The 16,193-nt window shown below is 37.6% G+C and overlaps 2 protein-coding genes across 2 annotated transcripts; one reads left to right on the top strand and one right to left on the bottom strand.

Annotated features, from left to right (window-relative positions):
- Window positions 1-5,442: 5,442 nt before the first annotated feature.
- On the bottom strand, window positions 5,443-7,111 carry tmem238a (transmembrane protein 238a). The gene is made up of 3 exons (XM_084738885.1): window positions 6,965-7,111; window positions 5,990-6,157; window positions 5,443-5,889 (listed from the first exon to the last, which is right to left on the bottom strand). The coding sequence occupies exons 2-3, from the start codon at window positions 6,138-6,140 to the stop codon at window positions 5,726-5,728; spliced, it is 315 nt and encodes a 104-aa protein (XP_084595011.1). The 5' UTR covers window positions 6,141-6,157; window positions 6,965-7,111; the 3' UTR covers window positions 5,443-5,725.
- A 133-nt stretch (window positions 7,112-7,244) lies between these two features.
- On the top strand, window positions 7,245-13,745 carry LOC146313473 (coiled-coil domain-containing protein 106-like). The gene is made up of 7 exons (XM_084738884.1): window positions 7,245-7,531; window positions 8,965-9,117; window positions 9,370-9,561; window positions 10,527-10,679; window positions 10,795-10,998; window positions 11,253-11,413; window positions 13,008-13,745. The coding sequence occupies exons 1-7, from the start codon at window positions 7,492-7,494 to the stop codon at window positions 13,161-13,163; spliced, it is 1,059 nt and encodes a 352-aa protein (XP_084595010.1). The 5' UTR covers window positions 7,245-7,491; the 3' UTR covers window positions 13,164-13,745.
- Window positions 13,746-16,193: the final 2,448 nt, after the last annotated feature.

The raw sequence follows: 16,193 nt of genomic DNA, 5'->3' as shown, positions 1-16,193 counted from the left end.
GAGCATATTCTGATTAATACGCTGCTATTATTGTGTTTTTAGGAGCATTATTTGGACGTGGAAATTCAGAATGTGCATCTCAGTTGGGGTTTTTACAGCAGTTTGTGACACAACCTCTTCTGCTCTGTGCTGTTAACAAACCAACTATCCAGGTAGAAATATGTGCATAAAAAGAATTTGTAGTTGGAGGGAGAAACACTTAAATATTATTGTAAACATTTGATAGCAACATATTTGTTGATCTTGGGCAAATATCATAATGCTGACCATTTTAATAACGTGGGTAAATGAATGAAAGAGGGAGGCTGTGTTTGCACTGTCAAACAAGTCCACCACTGGAGGAAAACTTTGGAAAAACACTATTTTGATGGAAAGAAGCTTCCATAATAAGAGTATGCACAGCTGCATGTAAACAGGAATATTGAAGGAATATTCAGTTTTAATATCCATGTAAACAGCTTAGTAGGAATGTTGTCTTTTTCAGAATAAAGACAAAACCTGGTATAAAGTGTGCTTGTAACTGTAGCTGGTGTCTTTTAAATAAAGAAATAAAGAAAAAAGTAAAGTAAAATAGTTACAAAATTAAATTATAGATTAGTGCACATGGACACCAATTGTCATCATGATCAAACTAATAAAGACAAATATAAAGAGCAACAAAGTCTGTGAAAAAAGGAGGATGGGCTGGATTTAGGCGTAAGAGGCAGGGGTTTAATTCCTGTGTGAGACCAATAATCAGTGTTGATTGTTTTAAGGAAGTTATTTTAACCCAAATCATGATTTTTTCCTAAACCTAACCAAGTAGTTTTGGTGCCCAGACCTGCCAAAACAGCGCCCATCACCTGAAATGTCTCAGCAAGCTTTATTTTGAAAGTGCAATCATGGAACCATGGAATGACAACAAAGATTTCAACGTACAAGAATCTGTAGATTAGTATTTTATAAATTGCCATGAGCATGGAGGCTTTTTGAAAAGAATTTGGATTAAGTTATTATTTTTGTTCTATTTTCTAAATTTGTTTTATAGACTTTTTTTGTTATGCATACACGTTTGACCACAGTTTCTGCATAATTTGTATTTGCAGTATATAACGGCATATTTACAAAAATGGGCTCAGCCATATTTCATCAGATTTTCAGGGCCTGTTACAAAACTTCAGTGCCTAAAAATGGGCTGTAACTTCTCCGCTCCACCCACTGATGTTTAAATCAAGCAACAAGTTTATTTCTGTCCCAAAGGTTTAAATGTTTTTGGTCAAATAAACATTTTGATTTTGTCACTTTTTGAGCTGAAGTGTTAAAGATTTGGAAAGCTCCCAGGTTGATCCTCGCTGTGTTGTACCTCGTTTCTTCATCAGATCTTTCTTCTTTTAGAACGGGGATTTTCCCTTCAGGCTACAAATACTAAAGAGTCTGGATTTATTGGATTAGGAGTTTTTGTCCCTTGGCTCTCGAGATGAACCTTCGCCTGTCTCAATCTCGCCCTTAACCCACAACCTGGTTTAGGCTCATTTCTAAGAAAGAGAATCCTTTGATTGCAGGAGGAGATTAAAATGGAGGAACAGAAGGAGCGAAGCAGCGAAGGTGGTGATTTTAGGCGGCGTAAGGAGGATTTGGCAAGGAGGATGCAAAATAGACAGAGAATCGATACAGGGAATGGAGAATCGGTGGTTACCAGAACACGGCTGATTATTAGATCCCTTTGGCCTGACTTTGCCAAATCTATTCTCAGGTGAGGAAAGTTTAATCTAGACGCTCTAATCGGCATCATGGCTCCCAGTGTGGATACTATAGTTGTGGGAGCAGAGGGAGGTCAGATCAGCAGTGAACCAGAAGATCGAAGAAATTCAACACAAAGAGGAACAACTGCAGGATTCCTGCGTGTTCAAACAAAAAACTTCATGACTTTTTGGTGTTAGATGACCAGCATGTCTGAGTAAATGGATGGAACTGCAGTAAACATGGTTTGGCTGTTTATCATTTAGAAATAAATGAGGCAAAATGACACGTGACACGTCTTTTCCAAACAGAATATTCCTAAATGCCATTTAAAGTTGATTTGCCCATTAAAGCTAACTTTTTTTTGTCTACTTGGGGGCAGCAAAACAAGCTATATGAAGTTTTAACTTTTAACTTTTAACACACCCAGAGGACATGGAACAACTTAGTTATTCATTTGGAGTTGTGTTTATGTCCACCTGATGGATGTAAGTCCGCTACTCACTTTGCTTTTAGCTCTGTTTTTGGTCTCCACCAACTCCTGAAGGAAATATTTTCTTCTTTAGCTGCTATATGCTCCGTCTATGTTCACCGGGTGGTTGCTAAGTCTGTCGTCTGGTGTTGAGCAGGTAGTTTACAGCGGGTCTTTTTCACTGTAAACGGCTGCCTGCTGACCAAAACTGAGCTGAGAGACGCTAAAATGCTCTGGTGACCTGAGGAAAACTACAGACTCGGGTGATAACTCTGTGAGTTTGAGTGACACTTTTCACCTTACACACAGTCATCTGCATTGTGATTTAAATTATCTTAATTATTTATTATAACTGCTTTAAACAAGCACTTTAATATACTGTACAGCTGGGCTTTAAAGATTTAAAAGGTGTTATTACCTAAATAACAAACATGGTCTTATATTGTATATTTATATCTATGTGGAGTAAAAAGTACAATAATGGCTCCCAAAGAAGCATTAAATGGAAATTAAGTACACTTAAAGTACTTATCTTATAATTATCAAATCATTACATTTTGTTTTTATTTATGTTTTAAACAACATCCGAACTCTTTTGGAATCTGGGTTGTACCTGATATTTAAAGACTTGACATATCTGAGTTCAGCGGCCTGACTTCACCTGCAAGAATTCAAAACAAGGCCGGTGAACTCATACTAAGTGTCCTCATAATCCCATTACCAACTGTCTGCGAGGGGACTACCCTGCTCACGATACGTTCATTCAGAGTGGAGGGGGTTTTACACACCGGGGGGTCAGGGAGCCGTCGAGGAGCGCTGACACTGATATCAGAGTCTTCATAACTACAGAGTCCTGCCAACGACCCGAAGGACAGATCTGAGTTTAGATCGAACCTGAGTCAAATAGAAGCAGATAGAAATAAGAAACTGTTTGCTGTAGTCCAGATTTAATCCACTCGGTTTACCACATGGTGGAGGATTTAACATAGCAGGCCAGCTCAGGTAAACTCAGGGGAACTGTCCCAGGACGACGAGTCAAACTGGGTCTCCAGGAGAGATGAATGTTTTTATCAGGCATCAGAGAAAGTCTCTGACTGGAAGATCACGTAAAAGTTTAAATTTCTGCACAGACACAAATTTTATAACAAGATTAGTTATTAAAAAGTCCCAAAACTGAAAATCTGCATAGACACAGACATGCAAAAAGCTCCACAGTGTCTCTTTGGCCGAGTTTTGTGTCTCCTGGTAGTCATTTTTTGTCCTTTTGTGTTACTTTTGTGTCTCTGTTGTTGTTTTGCGTCTCCTAGTAGTGGTTTTATATTTCTCTCTGGTCGTTTTGTGACTCCTCTGAGTTGTTTTGTGTCTCTATGATAGTGTTGTGTCTCTCTGTGGTGATTTTGTGTCTCTCAGTTGTACTTTTGTGTCTCCTCATTTTCAGTTTATGACTCTTTGTGGTTGTCTTGTGTTTCCTCACTTATTTTGCGTCTCATCATAGTTGTGTTGTGTCTCTTTGTGGTAGTTTTTGTCACCCCTTTAAGTTGTTTTATGTCATTTTGTGGTAGTTTTGTGTGACTTTGTGGCAGTTTAGTGGCTCCTCTGAGTTGTTTTGTATGTCTTTATGTGTCTTGACACTCAGGTCTCCTTTGAATGTCTTTATTTTTCTTTCCAGATTGTCAAGGTTGCTTTTCATAATAAATTTAAGATATTTTAATGATTGTGAAATATTCTTCACTTCACATGAAGTTAAGTTTTGCTTTGTTTGTGGTGTTGAAAGTTTTTAATTTTTAAATTCTCATTATCATATACAGCCAATAACATTTTTATATTTAAGTTTGTTTTTGAAATAAATCAAAATCTAAATGTGGCAAACCCAAAATGATTAGTCACCTTTTTGTGTTTGACCTGATTACTGTTTGTTTTGCTGTTGCTGTAATTGATCTAATGGTTTGTTTTATGGATTAACTGGTCTGTTACAGCCACTGTAGAGCAACAGGTTACAATAATCCCACAGTGAGAACTCCGTAACCCCGAACATGGCCGTGTGTTTTCAGCAACAGGGTGAAAGGTGAATCAGATTAACTGAGCAGAGTCAGATGGAAAGGTGAAGTTCATTAATCAGCCTAAAATGACTGTGATGCTGTGCTTTATACTGCCCTCTGGTGGACGACACATGCTGTTGTTGAATTTATGTTGCAGTATATTTAGTTTGCACATCCCTTTGCTCCTGTCATTAATAATAAAATATCTGTTCTGAGTTTTCCTCTACATGCCACATATGGATACTGGTCTACTGATACTGTTGTAATTCTCATTGGTCACCATTAGAGGTCGGTATAGATTAGAATTACTCCTTTAACTCTGAATGTAAGTTTAGAAAATTAACTGTTTATTGAATCCCAGCAAGAGGAAATAAGGCAGCACAAAAACAAACCAGATAAAGATACAAATGTTATATTTACATTTAGAGAAAAAGTACAAAAACATAATTTGTTGACATTATAACAGTAAAATAGCATAGCACTGTGTAAATAAATTAAATTTATCTGCCTTTGATTGATTCATTTCTCTACATGTGTCCTTGCATGATTGAATTTGGGGAAACTTACTGCACTGTAAACACGCCATACTTTTTGTCTTTTTTAAATTTTATTTTCTACCTAATTTTTTTTAACTTAATGGTGTTTTTGTTTAAATGTTCTAATGCATGTTTCGCCATGGCCATATGTGCAGAAATGTATTTTAAGCAAAACATTCAGTGATACAGTAATGACATAAAATGACATACAGTAAATATATTGTATAATGTATAATCCAGAATATGCTCTCCTCACCATATGTGGGTTCTATTATTTTTTGAACATGTATAATGACATATATAAGCAGTGCTGCATCTCTGTGTATATCAATATTTAAATTCTCATTATTTTGTTGTTTAACTGCTTCATCTGTTTTTAGTTAAAATGTATAAAAAATCTATTTTTTAGAGGGACATTGTACTTGGTTAAGAACAAACTACCAAAGAATTTGGGGATCAACTGACAGAAACAATCACCTGAAAATAAGAATTGTTGTGTTTCTGTTTAGAATAAGTAATAATAGTCCTTCATATCTACAGAGGGAGCAGGTTCTCTTCCATGGAGGCCACTATGTTGCCCCCCAGTCTGCAAACTCACCACTGGAGGTCACTAAATCCTACACACCGGTCCTTTACATAGACATTGAATTTACAAAAATGTAATTACAAATAGTCATTTTATCATGTATAAAAAGGCTTTTATTGAAATCCAACATGAAACCACAGTTTCACTAAATGTCAGTCACATCTAAAACACTATGAGAAATAATACTAATCACAATAAAATATCAATAACGACTGCGTAACAGACCATGGGTGCATATCTATAACTGAAATGCTTGTAACACTGTTCAGTGTTTTTCAGTCGTAAAAGTAACAAAGATAAATTTAACATAATACTGACAAACAAAAGGCTTTTAAACTGAAATCTAGGCTTCCTGACGCTGAGTCCCGGCGGCTCAGCGTTGGGTCCTGTATGTGAGGATCTTGCGGCTGAGGTTGCGAGCCAGCCGGTCAACGGCGCTGCTGATGTGTCCCAGCTCCTTCTTGGACGTCAGGCCCTCGATGTTTCCGCTGTACCACAGCACCCATCCAGCCAGAGAGCACAGCACGAACAGAGCTCCTGCAGGGAGACAAGGAGTAAAGTTTTTAATCTTATTTTGATGTTTTCTCTTGTTTCTTATTTTATCTCCTCACTCACTATCCTTTGCGTGTTTTCTCACCGGTATAGACCAGTAAGTCTCCGAAGTCCTGTCCTTTGATCTCCAGTGGGGCGAAGACTCCCAACAGCAGAGCGGCTCCTCCCACTAAATCCATCAACACAGCAAAGGCCAGAGCCAGTTTACAGTGGGAGAGGCCGTCACACAGGGCCATGATGAGACTGTGAAAGACTGGAGTCAGATACACAAAAATATTATATGAGAAATTTGCCTTGGTCTTTTGGTGCATGACAATAAAAACTGTAAACAGAAAAAATATTTTAAATGCAAGTCCTAAAAGTCAAGAAGCATAAATAGAAAACTGTCATGAATGTTAGTGCTGCTTTTCAGTGGACAACTCTGCAGTTTAAGGTGGAAGTGAGAGAAAACCATCACAGAGGAGACACTGTATTGTTGAGGAGGTTCCAGCAAAAATGGACCATCTGCAGTCAGGAAAGAACTGTTCTTGTTTTTTAAATTTTTAAGTGAATCGATTCAGCTGTACTTATACAATCTCATAATATGAAAACCTGTTACGTTTTGTGTGTACGTCTGAATTTGCTAATTAAATAGTAACTAAAGATTTCACATAATTGTAGTGAAGTAAAAAATATATATAAAACATATAAATCACAAAAAACTCTCTTTTAAAACATGATCATGTTAGTCCTTGGTCTATAAGAGTATAGTAATAGTATAAAGCTGCATAAAAAAGACTGAGGTAAAGTACAAGTATCTCATATTTGGTACAACTTCCGAGCACTGATTTTAAATGGGTTTTTATGTATGATTAAGTAACAACTTTGAACTTATCTTGATTACACTGTGCAGATTTTTTTTACTGAACAATCAGATTTTTTTTTCTTATTTGGCTTCATGAAGAATCGCTGCAGACCCAGACAGGACAGGTGAGGCCGTTTCTGACTTCGACCTAATTCTGTGATCAAACTCAAACAAAACATGTCATTTAATTTTAATTTAAATTCAGCTTTGACTCACTTGTTATTGTTGTGGCTCCAGCTGCACAAAATCTCGATGTATCGTCTCCCTGAAGCTCCTCCGTGCAGCTTTTCTTTACTTCCGCGTTTACCTTTGTTTCTTCTTCGGTGTTCTCCACCCACCTGCGCGCGCACCGCCCTCAGGTGACACGTTTCCGGTCCGAGTTTGGACCCGTCACAATACTTTTTCAACCTTCTCAGACGAAACACCTCCGTCCGAGGTCAGATGGGAGTCGCTGTGGAGTCACAGACAAGTTTTAGAGGTTTTGAGGAGTTTTCTTCAGCGGGGGTGAAGGAGCGGCGTCGTTGTGCGCATGTGCGAGCCGACCAAACCTGCGCGCGGTGCACCTGTTGGTCACTTATAATCAGGTAATTGCTGCTGAACGTGTGGTTTGTTGGCCGTAGAGCTGCAGGTGTGGGTCGTTTCAGGCTGTATTACAGAAGTATAACTAAACACAGAAGAGCTGAAGACAAATAATAACAAGTTTAACAAAAAATATTTGAGTTATTATTCATCTTTAGTCAGTCATGAATCCTCCAACCAGCAGAGACGATACAAGCCCGCCAGGTAACTGCAACATTTAAATGGCGTGTAAACACCTTGAGCAAACGTCGCTACTAATGCTAAACGTTTCAGAGCGTTTAAATAACTTTTAAATGCATTAATAAGTTTGTTAATAGACTTTACTGCCTGTAAACACTGACTGACTGCCTGAACGAACTGATGGTAATTCATATTAATAAGAGATTAAGGTGCATTTAACCAAATCATTTCCTGTTTCTTAATTTCCTCCTAAAAGTCGTTATTATTGTTTAGCGAATCCATTCTCGGCCTCAGTACCTCATTTAGTTTTATCCACTGTTCAACTTATTTTCTATGTTATGACTGTTTAACTGATGTACTGTTAGGTTTACTTATTTCCATGTATTTTCGTTTATTTTACTTAAAACACAAGTTATAACTTTATTAATTTTATTTTTAGCGATTATTAGAGCTGAAACAGTTTGTCAGTCCACAGTAATTAATCTACAACGGTTTTGATATTGAGCTATAAAGCAAATATGTCAAACAATCTGTGGCTACAAATGAGAAATTTTCAACTTTACTCTGTTTTAAATTGTTGCTAATTTATTTTCTTTGAGTTTCTGACTTTTAGCACTAATGGCTCAATACCAGTTTTTCATGTTGGACACTGTTAGTGCAACATTGAGTTTCTGCTTTGGGGTAACAGTTAATCCATGGATTATTAATTGACTATTAAATCAACTGGAAACTATTTTGATAATCTATTAATTGTTTTGAGTTACTTTTTAAATTAAAACAGTGTGCAGATACTCTGATTTCAGCTTCTTAAATGTGAATATTGTCAGGTTCTTTACTCCTCTCTGACCGTAAACTGAACATTTTATGAGTTGCGAACAAAACAAGACATTTGAGGACGTCATCTTGGGTTTGGGGAAATACTTATTTTTAAACACTTTTTTAAAATAATTTTCTTACTTTTTTTGGACTAAAATATGGTTGACAGATTAATCGATCATGAGAATAATCATTACAGGAAGGACTTGAAAAATATTTTTCAATTGTTAAGATTGCGACAGGATTAATTTATTGATGAATAGTTTTGAGTCAGTTTGAAAAAAAAAAACCAAATTCTCTGACTTTAGCTTCTTAAATGTGAAGAAGTGCAGTTAAGCATTTACATAATACTTTAGGCTAATGGACTTGTAAGCTTCTGGCCAACATCAGACTGATACTGATACTAAGAATTGAAATGGCACATCCCCAGTTAGGAGAAAATAAGACATTTGAAGACGTCAGCTCGGCCTCTGGGGTTTGTTTTGTACTAAGTTTGGATATTTTGTAGAATTTACCCCCAGAAAGGTTTGTAAGCCATGCATATCCATCACACATCTTTGTCTTATGAGTAGTTTAAGAAAATAGTATCAACTTTGCCGAATCTTCACCTCGTTTCCTCTTGTCTTGTGTGTGGCTGTCAGAGCACTACATGCCCCAGTCATCAACATCATCAGGAGGAGGAGGAGGTGGAGGTGGTTTGTATCTGGACGCGTATGAGGTCTCTTTTCCCCTGGAGGAGAGTATTGAGAGACCACCTGCTTATCACCTGAACCAGGGGCAGCAGATGATGGAGGGTACGCCACATCTACGACACATGACCACTGCTGTTATGATCACGGTCAACAAGTTTGTGAAGTTTTATAACTTGGTTCAAGTCAGAATATAAAAGTTTGTAACCACACTTCACAGATACTGTAATTTATCCAACTTTGAATAAAGTGTTGAGGAATATTAGGGATTTTAAAGCACTCAGTCACCACGCCTGCTTAAAAATGATTATAATTATTTTTTCAAAGTGAAAAATGATCCATGGTCTCCTCCTGCAGAGCCTGTGGTGCAGGAGCCTCCTCACTCACAGTACAGCCCGTTCATCCTGGTCTCTAACCTGCGAGCTCACCTGTACGTCGCTCTGGAGAAGAACGCCTGGCTGCAGAAGCGCATCGAGGAGCTGGAGGAGGAACGCAACTTCCTGCGCTGTCAGCTGGACCGCTTCATCGTCAGCATGAGGAGTCCCGAGGGTGAGGCGTCAGGAAACACGTCTGGTTGTTAGTTTGTTCAGGTGTAACTACAAAAAAATCAAAAACATTCAATGAGTGAACATGAGGAAAAAAATACGTAAAGCTGTCTATGACCATGATTATGGATTTGTCCAAAGTAACATGCATGATAAAAAGATTTACCCGTAGTTTACCTGTACCGTGCAATACACCTGATCGGTTAGTACAGACTTTTTCTAATTCAAAGACCCCTCATAAGAAAATATATATTGAGGAATAATTTGATGTAGCCTACTTTTTTACACAAATTTTTGGTTACATGAAAGAACAAGATAGGAAAAATGTGCTAGAAAGATATTAAGACATGTATTAAGAATATTTGCACCATGCCAGTACAAAATACCCATAATAACATTCAAACCCACACATCAAAAGAGCCTATTTAACTCTTATTGCATACAGAAATTAAAAAGCAGATTATGATTATTTAAAAAAAAGAAAAATAGAAATTATAGAAAATAGCCCTAAAAAGAAAACATAATAATAAAGAATAAAATGAGTATTCGATTAATTGACTACTAAACTCTCTGATTTCAGCTTCTTAAACGTGAATATTTTCTGGTTTCTTTGCTCCTTTATGACAGTAAACTGAATATCTTTGGGTTGTGGGTAAAATAAGATACTTGAGGACGTCATCTTTGGTTTTAGGGAAACTCTGAATTACATTTTTCATCATTTTCGGACATTTTAAAACAAATTAATTGAGTAAATGATCGACCGGTTAATCGATCATGAAATCAGTTATAGCTGCCCTGGTGTGTAGTTGTCTGGAGGAATTATGTTGCAGCCCACTGATGGTTGCAGCGGTCTCACTGAATACTGGAGCAATTTCAAAAATTCGTCTCTGTCGCGAAACATACCCTTTAACACTTGAAGCTATTTTGTTTTCTTCAGCCTCACAACAGTATTTTTATAACTCCATACAGTGCCAGAGTGGTGTGGAGACGTCCAGCGTGGTGTGAAGGTCCAGCCTGCCAGCCCTCCCTCTCCTCCCTCCCCCATGACCACCAGGTCCGGCATGACCCTCAAACGCCTGCAGGGCCCAGGAAACCGAAGCCGCCGCTGCACCGCCATCTCTGGTGAGGAAGTATCTCACACACGAATTAAATAATCAGCGCTGCTGCTGTTCATGACACGTGACTTTAACATTGGTAAATGGCGCTGATACACTAATTTCTGCTCAACTCCTCACAGCTGCGGTCAAGCAGGAGTTTCATCTGGAGGAGGATAAATACTACACCGAGGATGAATATGTAGAAGAGGACGAGGAGGAGGAAGATGACGACTCTTCGCTGGACAAGGGGTCAAAGAAGAAGGGCAGAGGGCGAGCCAACGGAGAGCCGAGGATGAAGATGAGGAGGATCTTTAGGATCACCCACGGGAGGGAGAGACAGAGAGGTGAAAGTCAGAAAACATGACCAGCATAACCCTCCCTCCAGCTGTGCTGTGTTATATAATATACAGTTTAATACACAAAGTTATTTGTCCAAGCAGATTTAAAAAATGAAAACAAGCTGTATTTAAAGAACAAGAGGAGCTGAAAGCCTTTAATTTAAATCTGTGTGGGAAACTGTGTGCTGCAGCCTCTTTTTTTCTCATTTTCACTCTTCCAGCCTCTGTTTCTCTCCTCTGTCTTCACTCCCCCTCTGCAGTTAAAGACCCAGACGGTGTTTTGATTCGGTATAAGAAGATCCTGTCCACCTACCAGCGGGTGAGGAGCATGTCCCGAGCCTTCCAGATCCACGGAGTCGACAGAAACACCATGGCCTCCACCTCCCCCATCGCCGAGCTGCTGCTGGTGGCTCCAGAGAAGGTCTGAGCTGTTTTCTGCTTCTCACCAAAACAATGGATGAAACTAAATGATGATTAAGATCCCTGGTCTTTGTAAAGCCAGCAAAGACATTTTTATTCTCATAGTCCTGTTAGAGATGTGCACCATTTGTCAAGTAGTCTGTTAAACATCGCAACTTTCACTTGTCAACACCAGATTATTAATATTATTTTATTAACACAACAGGCCAGTTTACTGTTGTATATAATCACTCGACTGGAGCAATAACTCACTCCATTCAGCTACAGCTGCAACAATGAATCGATTGACTGATTATGAATAGAATGTTAAATTAATAGGTTTGAGTAATTTTTTGGGAAAGTCAAGATTTTCTGATTCCAGCTTCTTAAATGTGAACATTTTCTGGTCTCTTCAGTCCTTCATGACAATAAACAGGTCATCTGTGGCTTTGAGAAACACTGATAGACATTTTTCACCATTTTCTGACATTTTATAAACCAAACAACCAATCGATTATTGAGGAGATAATCAACAAATGAAGCAACAATGAAAATAATCATCAGTTGCAGCCCTACATTCAGCACAGATGTAGACGTTAACCTAAAAGCAGAGCAGGACGCTTGTGCATTTCACATTTTAGCAGCATTTAAAATACATTTTGGCTATTGAAGAATAGGATTTCAAATGTCTCTTAAATACACAGAATATTTTTTAGTACATTGTTTCACCTTATCAATTAAATTGTGCTCAATTTGAACTGTTTTCTGAGTGGTCTCCTACTTTTAGACTTGTCAGCTTGCCTGAATTTAAATTTCTGTGTAGTTAACAGGAGAATTAAGTCGCCAGGAACATCCGTAATTTCCATACATATATGATGCATGTACTACTGTATATATTGTAAAACGGTACACAGTGAAAATAACACTTTCTTCTTGTTTTAGTTGTTAGATAGATAGGTGTGTAGTTGATCCAAACTTAACAGATTTTCTTTAAGTTTCTAAATGAGTCATTCTGGCCCTGGTGGCTGCACAACGTGGTTACTAAACACAATTTGCATTTTCTGGCATTTTAAAATTCAGTTAATGAAAACTTACTGTCTCTGCAAACTGAACTGCAAATTAAAATTGGTGGAGGAGAGGAAATCCCACCTTTTTGAAAAATCTTCTACCCAGTCATCGAGGTCAGGATAAAGATTTGATGTCATGTCGATCAAACACAAACTTATCTTCACAGTAGATGTATACACATTAATATGTGATCCAGGAAATTTAAAGTGTCTTCATATCGCTGTAGGACCCTTTCAGTCATAATGTTTCAGTGTTTGTGTGTTCCCCCTCTTCATTGTCATTTCCATAGAGACCTGAAACAGTGGTGCTGCCATTTCTGGCAATTATTTAGAATTTAGGACAGGATCTGTTGCCATCCTAACTTAGGATTCCTAACTTTAAATTCTTCAGTTACGACAGCTCTGTCTATCATCTGTCTTAAGATCTTTATTTTCCTGTATACAGGTAGAAAACATGTTTCTGTAATACCAAAAACACCAAATGTCATCCTGAACTGAGATAAGTCAGGATTTCAGACTTTTAAAAGTTTGTGTAATGATCTCCTGCAGGTGGCAGAGGTCGGGGAGTTCGAGGCGTCGAAGGAGAAGTTGTTGGATTACGCCCGGCGGTGCTACAAGACCATGGATGACCAGACGCACGCCAAGGTCCAGACCATGAAGAAGACTCACAAGCTGCTGCCGATCTCCTACAGGTTCAGAAACTGACCAACAGGAGGGAGGAAGGCTGGATTTGACACAAGGTGTCTGCACTAAACACAAAGATTTTCTTTTCTTTTTTGCACTTTTTCAACTTTTATTTTCAGCAGATATAAGAAATGTGAGGATTAGAAAGAATTACAGGATTAGTTTAGTTTAAATAGGATTTTTGCCATAAAGCTACTTGGTTAACTTAAGTATCTGTGATTTTTTTTTATTTATTGTGCAGCTGTTCTGGTTGGTATTGGTGTTGAAGATGGTGATTTTCATTGGAGGTTGCAGTGACAAGAATTACTTGATGTTACACATGAAAAGATTCAGTATACTGTGAATTATAGTTTTCATTTAAAAACATTTGACAGATTCTTCAGTGCCTGCAAACATTTAACAGATCAGGTATCAGAGCAGTCGGCGAGTAAATGTGTTATTTTGGACAAAAACTGCTGAATTTGTTCAGAAAGGTTTGTTCTTTGAAATATTTGCTGACACCAGATGATTGTTTACTGAAATGACTGACACTGAATTTTGTTTTGTATCAGAAGTGAAAGGAATATTTATTTATATTTATGTATTAATTAAAAAAAAAAAAAACTACATTTAATATGCATTATTGAGAAGAATATTAGTTCTGACACTTCATGCCTAAGTTCTGTATTTTATTTGAGTTCATCAGATGGATGTGCTGATGTTTTTCGTTGTTGTCATTTGTGAAATGTTCATGCAGCAAAGTAAATTACTTTAAATGTGTGATGTTTTGGGGTTTTTTTTATAATCAGGACACAATTGATGAGATGTTGAACATGAAGGGTGTAAATAAAGTAAGAATTCAGCTCAGTATTCATATGAGAAGATGAAGAAGCTCAGGCACAATATACACCAAACTCTCTTTTACATTTAAAGCATTTTTATGCTCCCGCTCAGTAAAACTTGGGTGATCAATGAGAGTTTTTTTTAAATCATGGTCTTTATGGCAGCTCACAGACTGGAGCGCCATCCAGTGGAATAGAGGAGAAACGCACATGTCCACAGGTTAGGCTAAACTGTTGTGATGTGTTGACAGGAAAAATCTACTTTGTCTACAAATTAAGGCATGATTAGAGCTGCAATAATTAATCAGCTGTTAACATTATTAAATTAATCTAACTGTTTTGATATCTGATTAATCAGTTTCAGTCATTTTTAGGAAAAAAACTCAAAATTCTCTGATTCTAGCTTCTTAAATGTGAATATATTCTGGTCTTTTTACTCCTTTATGGCTGCAAACTTAAAATATTTGGGAAACTTTTGAGAACATCTTGTTCTTTAGGAAACTCAGACACTATTTTTCAAGTTTCTGGGTTTCTTTTATAGACCAATATTTTTGATTTAAAAAATAAATAAATGAAATTTAATTATAGACACTGAAAATAATCATGAGTTGCAGCCCTGGGCATGATAAATATGAGAAATCGACATTTTGATTTTGTCACGTGTAGCCAGGTGTCTTGACAGTTTGCACAGGAAATTTGTTTAATTTATTTTTTTGGTTCATGATTTCCAGCTTCTTGAATTTGAGGATGTGCTGCTTTTCCTTTTAATTATTGTAATAATAATAATAATTTTATAATCACTGAGAAGCAAATTGATTAAAGGCAATTATATTCTCTTGTCTTTGCATCGTGGGTCAACACTTGACCCTATGACCTTGATGATACAGACAAAAAGAAAATGAAAATATCCTGTTTGATGAATGAAGATCAGACCGGCCTTTAATTCAGAGGAGCACGAGCCGCAGTAACCACAGAGGGGAGGAGGGTCAGTGGAGCAACTGTCAGCACAGTGAAACCTTTACAGTCTGATCAATAACTGGCTGTTTTCATCAATCACCATAAGACCCACCTGGCAGCTGCGGAGCACGCAGGGGGTCAGCTATAAAGATGTGAGACTCATGAATCATAATGAGGGTCAGTGACTGCAGGTTCAGAACCACAACAGTCGATTATGACACTTATTATCTTAAATGACTCCATTGTGTCTCAGCATGGGAATAATGACGGCAGGATGAGAGGCACTGAAACACCACAGTGCTGCTGATGATGTGTTTCTAAAGGCATCAGGCCCAGGAGTCAAAGTCAAAGATCAGTGGAGGAAGCTCTGCAAGACGACTTCTTGTGCATCCATTCATAAAGACTTCATATAAAACTCAGCAAAAGATGCATGCAAATAAGATGTGTCAAAAATTAAGGAAAACAAAAAACCTGATATAGAAAATGAACTAAACAAAGTAAATGAACCTTTTTGCTGTTTGTTTGGAAGAAACACACTAAACTATGATAAATTTTGACTTTTCGAGCAATTAATTCATGGTAATTTAACAATTAGACAACTGATTATTCATTATCATGATCATTCCTATACTCAGGCTTACAGACAGTCTATCAAAGTATGAAATCAGTAAGGAGAAGCTGATAATGAGTTTCTATTTACCATCTAATTCAGTGAGAGCAACAGATCTTTGCAGCTTTCTCCTCTCCAATTCCCATCCCATCACGTTCAGTTACGTTTTTAATTAAAATACCACATTTGCCCACAATAATGTAAAATCTTTACAAATATGATCAATGACAAAATTACATGGGTCTTGCCAATATTTCTTGGTATGAAAACAGGTGTAAAACTGTCTCTGGATATTTATTACAGAAAGAACAAATTCATATTTATGTGTTTTTTTCATTTTTGCATGTAACAAATAGCAGGGTAATATTAAATATTTAGGGTTATTTGGCTGGTAATAAAAGGCAGAGGTGAACTCAATTTCCCAGAACACCCTGCAAACAGCAGCTAGAAATGGGTGAAGTGGAGGGGGGCGTAAAACAAAACTCAGTTTACCCTTTCACCTTTGCAAACAGTCCAATCATAGCGGGAGTTATCCTGGAAGTAGTAAAACTAGCGTCTGTTGACAGACAGTGGGTTTTGACCAATAGAAGTGCGGGAGCGGCCGCGACGGACCAATCACAATCGAGATGGGCGGGACTCCTGTCCAACAGGGCATCGGAGGAG

The sequence above is a fragment of the Lutjanus erythropterus genome, chromosome 16 (genome assembly GCF_056507025.1).
Source record: "Lutjanus erythropterus isolate fLutEry1 chromosome 16, fLutEry1.hap2, whole genome shotgun sequence".
Lineage (NCBI taxonomy): Eukaryota > Metazoa > Chordata > Actinopteri > Lutjaniformes > Lutjanidae > Lutjanus > Lutjanus erythropterus.
Note: the sequence above shows the minus strand (reverse complement) of the source record. Positions and strands in the feature narration are given on the sequence as shown.